The sequence below is a fragment of the Rhinoraja longicauda genome, chromosome 2, assembly GCF_053455715.1.
Source record: "Rhinoraja longicauda isolate Sanriku21f chromosome 2, sRhiLon1.1, whole genome shotgun sequence".
NCBI classification, from domain to species: Eukaryota; Metazoa; Chordata; class Chondrichthyes; order Rajiformes; family Arhynchobatidae; genus Rhinoraja; species Rhinoraja longicauda.
The window spans coordinates 18,092,171-18,100,096 of record NC_135954.1 but is presented as its reverse complement, the minus strand read 5'-3'; the positions used below and the strand labels follow the sequence as shown (position 1 = coordinate 18,100,096).

Genomic DNA, 7,926 nt, shown 5'->3' with positions numbered 1-7,926 from the left:
TCAGACTGATGTCAGGGGAGTGGGCGGGTCATGTCGCCCATTCCTTCTCTCCAGAGATGCTGCCTGCCCCGCAGAGTTACTCCAGCTTTTTGTATCTACCTAGCTTCTGCTGCATTGTTTATGCTCAGTGAAAATGAAGTAAATTGTATATGTCTTTGTACAAGACCTTGCAACAGAGATTTATTATTGCAACTTCAACACAATATAAAATGTCTTCATTGCCTGTTATTAGATGTAAAATCTTCTTACCACACTGCTAATCTTTTAATTGAAACTCTTTCCTTGGGCAAATAACAAAATATTTACGGCAAAGGAAAGCTCTATCTCCTCAATACCACTGCCTGAAATTTTCTCCCTTCCCTTTCAGATATCACAGTATTTCAATCATTTCATTGATTACCACAATACTATCAATATTGTTTAAACTAATGTTTTATTCTAGTGTTTCACCATGTTTTGGGGAATTTTTTGAATGCCGACTTCAAAAATTAAACCAATTTATTTATACAATATTTAAAATGAAGTATAGTTTAGGCATTTCCATGCATAATAAAATTCTATTTGTACTGTTGGATGTCCAGAACAATTCTAAAAGCACATTTTATATTTAATGTTTTTGACAGTTTGTGACCACTTATCAGATGCAATTACGTAGTAGATGCAGAAGAGGTTCTGTCAAAGACAATACTGTCAGCCCTGATTCATTATTTTCGATTAGAAATAAAATGGTTATTTTGCATTGTGATATAATGCACTCAGGTGAAAGGTGTACTGTGTTGATTGACTGTGTTGATTGCCAATAAGGACTTAATCTGTTTATGGTTATATATCACAACAAAGCAAAGGAAAACCATTCAGATGCTGTACATAGACACAAATGGGGAGATTGGTTATCATAAGTCAGGGTATAAAAGAAAAGTCTGCTCATTTGATTATTTTGGCATACAACGGTGGAATGGATGAGTAAGTTGCTCTGTAGTAGACAACCAATCAAGACTTTGTGCATGAATGGATAATGAATGGCAAGTAATCAGAAGTAAATGCATATTTTTACAAATGGAAACTAGACGATGCACAGATCAGAGCACAGAAAGCCAAAACGGTATGTGGGCCTTAAGACAGGATAAGACAGGATGAGAGATGCTGGATGGTAGGACTGCATTAACCTACAACACGAGGGCAAACTGCTGGCTATCGCATCGAATTTGAATACACGCGATTTTTGAGTGTCTGATAGTATTGCTATATATTTGTTTTAAGCAAAAAACGAATGATTTTTTTCCAGTGAGAGGTGTGTACACAGACATAATCTTTAATTTGAAATTTCAATTTGGAATAAAACAAATAATGGAATTTTTAAAAATGTTTGTTTTTCAACTCTGTTCAAATAACAAATCAAAATACAATCCCTTTATATTCGAGAAAAGAAAAGGGAGATGATATAAAAGATGTCTTGTTCTCCCAAATCCACAAATAGTCACAACTAACTTTTCACAGAATAGGATCTCTCTAGCATCTACCCATATATTTTAACACCCATCAGTGTTACAGTTACTTTGTTAAAATTATTAAATTACCCAAAAGATGCACAAAAACAAAAAACGTGGCATATTATGGCAGTGCTTGTGACAGTACCCTTTATACTCGTGCATTGTTCTATACAGATTTGAATTAACTTTTTTAAAGAGCAAGCACCATAAACACTGTTTGAAATGTCCACCATTAAACTATTGTTGAGTTTATTTTGGATGTACACTTGCAAACTCATTTTACTAAAGACCGTTTCAATCAGAATGAAAAACCCTCTGCAAAATTATCCATTTTGCTTGTGGATATGCATCTTAAGTCCAGTACAAACATGCATACATAAAAATACATTCCTCATTCTATCTTCCAAAATGTGGCATTAATTATGTTTTCAAAAATGCTGACAAAGGCAAAAATATGTATAAAGTTGCATGTCAGTTAAACACTTATATTTCTTACTGCATCATTAACAAGTTCACTAAAAGCAGTGGGGCTCAAAGTAGTTTCCAGATGCCTTTAGTTGCCAAAGTAGTAAAGCTACATCTATACTCAATTGAGGTCTACATTGCAGGGTTAAACAATGCTCAGCTGACAAAGCATGGAACTGAATCTCTCTGTTGAACACGCATCGTTTTGGCAAGTAGAGTTCATTTGTTCTACAATTTATAGTCTCAGAAACTTGCACTGATTATTTTAAATAAAAATTATTCCAAGTATATTCATGCCTACAGTACAACTTTCCATAACTTTCCAGATGCTTCCCAAATGCTCTTCTAGCAAGGTCTACTGTACACATTAACTTCCAAAAAAGAATATTTCACTTTACTAGTTTTGACAATGTTAAATTTTGTGCTGAAATATCTTTGAAGATTGGTTTCAAATTGGGACCAGGATGAGCTTGGTTTTGGCACAAAGTTTCGATGACCGTCTGTTTCATTTCCCTGCTGGCATCTCCCCTCATTGCCAGGAGGGCCGTGATGTGTTCTTCCCTGTGGAGTAACAGAAAATGTTCAAAATTATAAAAAGTTCATTAGAAAATATGGTTGTTCTATGTTACATTATTTGAATGGGCATTGCCCAAAATTAGCAAGACGAAAAACAGCCACATTACAAGTATTTAATAAATAATATAATATACTGCATAATCTCCCAGGAAGCCAAGGGGGATCCTCAGGTGAAGTGCAAATAAACCTGTACTCACAGCTATGGCAGTCTCCATTCTATGCCATCAGTCCACTTTGGCACATAAATCCCTATGCTCAAGTTTAATGGAAGTTGCCTGGCTCTCTCTCATTTCACAAGCTGGATAATCCAACTGCAGCATCAAACATACCTGACCTCCTTAAAAAATTGGGGACATGAGAATGTACATGAAAACTATTCATTGAAATTTAGATTAGAAAATGTCAGTATGCCAATTTTATTTTAGTATTATTGCATAAATAGTTTGAATGATGGACATTTTGCTTTTATGCAATCACTCAAGAGCAAGCTTGAAGAGATTACAGCAAGGTAGCTGTTTGAAAGGAAAACTAGGGACTGCTGTGTTTTTTGTTACATTGAAACATGGCTCATCCCCGACTTACCTGACCACACTATGCAACCTAAGGGTTTCTCCATTTGTCGTAACAAGGGTAAAGGAGGCAGCGTCAGCTATTTTGTTCAATGCTTTGTGGTGCACTGACAGTCCCAGCTCAATTCTGCTCTATTGATCTGGAAGGTAGACACTTAGTTGGATGAAGTGCAGTTGGGATCTACCTTTGATTTTAAGCAGCATCTGCAGTTTTTTTTCCTACTGATCTGGAATACCAGTTTATAAAATACTGCCCCTTTTATCTTTGGAGAGAATTCACTTCTACCATCTTGTCGGTGGTCCACATACCACACTAAGCCAATGCCAAGGTGGCAGTGGATAAATTATACACTGTCATCAACTGTCAAGAGAGCAAACCATGATACCCTGTTCATCATTGCCAGTCACTTCAAACAAGACAACTTCAGAAATGTACACCTCAAATACCATCAGCATGGTGTTAACACTCTTGACCACTGCTACATCATCAAATACACCCACATATCTTGGTGGCAGAAGTCAAATCTGCTTTCACAAGGCTAAACTCTTGGACAGTAGCCAGCCTGGATGGAGTCCATAGACTAGTTCGGAAATCATGTGGTAATCCACTGGCCACACTCTTCACCGATATTTTCAATCCCTCACATCAACAGTCTACTGTCCCTATCTGCTTCAAGGAAACCTCCATCATTCTAGTCACCAAGGAAAAAGTGACTGGCTTAATCTAATCAAATGAGTATTCTGGAGTTTCAGCAGGTCACACTCACTGACTTTAACTACTGCTGCACCAATGGACAGTAGGTGGTTCAATTTTAAGTGGAATTTGAAAAAAAAAAAGATTTCTGCCTTTCTACAAAATGAAATTTCACATTACTTTTCAGGCAATCCTACTGATGATTTTATTTAATCGTTCATATAGTTTGACTATGTGATTCTGGAAGTCAAACTGTGGCTCCAAAAGTAAAACATCTTACAAGATTCATCTACACGAGAGCAATAGCCTCCAAGTGTAATACACGGTAGCCCCAAGCTGCTGTTCCCCATGATATGCTTCAGAACTTAGTCCGCAGGACAATTTGACATTTGGAAAAAAGACTCACCTGAAGTCAGGAAATTTATTAACTAATGTAGAGACCTCAAGGCATAATAAAGATGGATCAGTGAGCTTCAAGACTTCAGCTAGAGCAGGTATGGCGTCACACAGCAAATCAGTGTCTTCTGCAAAACCCTGCATGGAAAAGTAAGGGACTATTGAATATCTTCTTACAAACTTAAAATATTGTTAAGTGATTACCTGTAATCATATTTTATGACAATTCTCTTCAAGTCTCCACAGGGACAATGTCAAGTCATAGAGTGATACAGTGTGGAAACAGGCTCTTTGGCCCAACTTGCCCACACCGGCCAACATGTCCCAGCTACACTAGTCCCACATGCCTGCCTTTGGTCCATTTCCCTGCAAACCTGTCCTATCCATGTACCTGTCTAACTGTTTCTGAAACATTGGGATAGTCTCAGCTTCAACTACCTCCTCTGGCAGCTTGTTCCATACACCGACCACCCTTTGTGTGAAAAAGTTACCCCTCAGATTTCTGTTAAATCCTTTCCCCTTCACCTTAAACGTATGTCCTCTGGTCCTCAATTCACCTACTCTGGGCAAGAGACTCTGTGCATCTAAAAGGACTAGATATTTTTTCCATCTGCTATCTTCCATAGGTTTGGCCTATTTAATGCATTCTTCCAAATTAAGAACTACCTTCCCAACCAGTGGTACAACAGTGCTTCATCACCCACTATGCAGCATCAACATGTTGCACAGGATGGTGAGACAACAGAACTCCCTTTTGATATTCAAGAAAGATTTCCAAAAAGTCCTAGAAATCATCGTCGTCTGAACCTCTCCTTTTCCAATGCTGCCTTTGCTACACGTCATTATTTTATGGAAACCTCTGGTGCCTCCTGGCTCTCATGTTATCCAGGTGGTCAGAGAACCAGACATAAAGAATTATCAGACTTCAAATCAGAAAGAAAAAGTATAATTTACAATTTAACTTATACTTCATTACATATGTTAAATAAAGGCTGGAACATATACATTCCAAACCATGCAAAATTTTAATATAAGATTAAGAATATAAAAGTTTAATATTTTAAAATCCTCAGGATTTTGAAACATTTGTGGGAATTACAAAACTAGTAAAGTAACAGAATATGTTGGTGGGATTGAGACAAGGCAAGAGGAGGTTAACATAGAATATTAATACCTGCAAAGACAAATTGGTAAACAAGGCCAGTTAACAGATAACTGTTCAGGAAATCCTGCTATTGAGCAGAGAATATGCAGGTAATTATATTGGCCAATTCTCACAAATATAAAACCAGAAAGAAAAACAAGTTATAAACATTTTACAAAGTACAAAATGAAAACTGAATTATTTCTTGTTTTTCTTTTAAATACAAAAGGACTTAATTTTAAAATTATTAACTGAAGGAGCGATTCTGAGGGGACTTGACCAAAATGAGGTCGCCATATTGCATTTGTGAAGGTCTTTGGTGAAACCACATCCGTCAAGAGTCAAGTTAAGAGTGTTTTATTCTCTTAAGAAAAGACTCTCCAAGGGAATCAGCAATAACATCTTATGAATTTCTATATTTCACTGAATGTGACCATTCCAAAAGTTCCTGTCAGATTTTCTTTATTATGATTATGACTAGTGATCGCTAGACTCTACCAATCTTTTCACCAGGAACAGGGACGGTCCTCTCCATATGATGTATGGCGGGTTAAATCAATAAAAATAATTCATGTGGATATCATCTTAATTCTCAATATGTAGCCCCAATAGGATTGTGAAATAGTCCTTCAACAGTTCATTCTCATTTAATTGGAAACAGGAAAAATACAAGTAATTAAAATTATTAAACTACCATCTGAATAATTAACTCATGGAGCTTATAACATTTAGAAACATCACTGAAATTGTGGGGAAAACAAAACACTTACTGACGAAAGTTTCTTAAACAAGAACCGAAACTGCTCTGCATCTTTTAAGACTCTCTCAGCCCCTTCTCTCCGTTCATCCAAACCTCTGAACGTGATCCTTCTTTGCATCATAGTTCTGATATACTCCACCACAACTCTTCTATGAGCTTCAATTGTTATGTCCTGTTCAAAAAATGTTATTGATGTTATGAATACCTCAAAAGAAAATTTATCAAAAGTGAAATAAAAGTAATTCAATCTACAAATGAAAGTTTTTTTTTCTGTACTTTACCTGCAACATATGGTTAAGATTTAGAAACATTCCCCATTAAAACACATCTTCCAAATACTCTGCCAATAAACAAATTGAATTTTACTTAAGCTAAAATCTATCCCATTAAAATTCTGTCAGAAATTTGTTCCACTTCTAAAACTTATTTTTTGTTTGAAAAACTACTTTTACTGTTCCTCTGACCTGACCTGAGCGACTTTGACAAGGGCCAAATTGTTATGGCCAGATGACTAGGAAACGGCAAGGCTTGTGGGGTGCTCCCGGTCAGCAGTGGTGAGTACCTACCGACAGTGGTCCTAGGAGGGACAAACCACAAACCGGTGACAGAGTGTAGACTCATCGATGCACGAGGGCAACGAAGGCTATCCCGTCAGGTCCAAACCGACAGAAGGTCTGCTGTGGCACAAGTCACAGAAAATTTTAATGGTGGTCACGGGAGAAATGTGTCACAATACACAGTGCATTGCACCTTGCTGCATATGCGGCTGCACACGGAGGACCAACAGCATATTAGGCAGGTGATCATAATGTTTTGGCTGGACACAAAATGTTGGAGTAACTCTGGGTCAGGCAGCATCTCTGGAGAGAAGGAATGGGTGACGTTTTGGGTCGAGACCCCTCAGATCATAATGTTTTGGCTGATCGGTGTAAGTTATCTGGAAAAGTTACATTTTCAGCACAGATGTGAAAAGAAAAGCTATTCTAAGCTATAAAATAACTTTTTACCTTGCTGAGTGGTCTTTTAATTTTAGCAAAGTCATTGAAATAATCCTCTACGGTAACACAAATGATATCCACAGCATTAGATCCGGCCAGCCATTTTCTGGTCATTAGCTCTTGAAGATGAGGCTAAAATAGAAAATTTGCATTTTAACAGTACACGATTTCAGAATGCAATCAATCTCATCCTATTTTGGTAGTTTACTTTTAGTTTAGTTTTGTTTATTGTCAAAATTCACATTACACTTTGTTTCCAACTGAAAAGATACTTTGTGTACACCAACCTCCAAATCAAGAAATACTTCATCTAGCAGATAAGCACATCCATCTTTGGCGATAATATCCAGTGTTCCCTCTATTATTGGCTGATTAGCATAATGATCTTCCTCCATCTCTACCTCAAACTTTGTATATTTCCTCTTCAAACTGTTGAGAGATTGTCTGCAATATACAAAATGAACTTAAGTGATTGCATTAACTAAAGTAGATCTCAAAAATGTTTACGTTCCTTGACAACAGACATTTACATTGTCATTTATTTAGACTCTTTTCCCCTTCCCATCTCCAAACACAGCATCATAAACAATGCTTCATAATCATTCAATTCAAAAGTTGGTCTGGTTCATTCATTCTTGTTAGTAAGATATGATTAATTGTTAAAATGTAAATAAATTCTTTGAAGATCAATAAACCCATCATTAATAGCACTGCAAAAAAAATCCATATTCCATAATACTTTTGTACAGATTCCCAGAAGCATCACATTCTGAGGAAAGGCAGTATTGTTAGTTAAACAACTGAAGACCTCTTTGGTATGGTTTGACTATAAAT

General features: G+C 36.7%; 1 protein-coding gene across 6 annotated transcripts in view; it reads right to left on the bottom strand.

Annotated features, from left to right (window-relative positions):
* Positions 1 to 1,286: 1,286 nt before the first annotated feature.
* Positions 1,287 to 7,926, bottom strand: part of exoc3 (exocyst complex component 3) — a 29,304-nt gene continuing 22,664 nt past the window's right edge. For 5 of the 6 annotated variants that reach the window (XM_078415616.1, XM_078415611.1, XM_078415597.1 and 2 more), the window contains 5 exons: positions 7,380 to 7,536; positions 7,102 to 7,224; positions 6,105 to 6,266; positions 4,201 to 4,328; positions 1,287 to 2,516 (listed from right to left, as the gene is read on the bottom strand). In XM_078415616.1, the coding sequence (XP_078271742.1) occupies positions 2,345 to 2,516; positions 4,201 to 4,328; positions 6,105 to 6,266; positions 7,102 to 7,224; positions 7,380 to 7,536 (742 nt within the window). In that variant the 3' untranslated portion in view covers positions 1,287 to 2,344. The remainder of the gene's footprint in view (positions 2,517 to 4,200; positions 4,329 to 6,104; positions 6,267 to 7,101; positions 7,225 to 7,379; positions 7,537 to 7,926) is intronic. The other variant, XM_078415590.1, reaches the window with a different exon arrangement.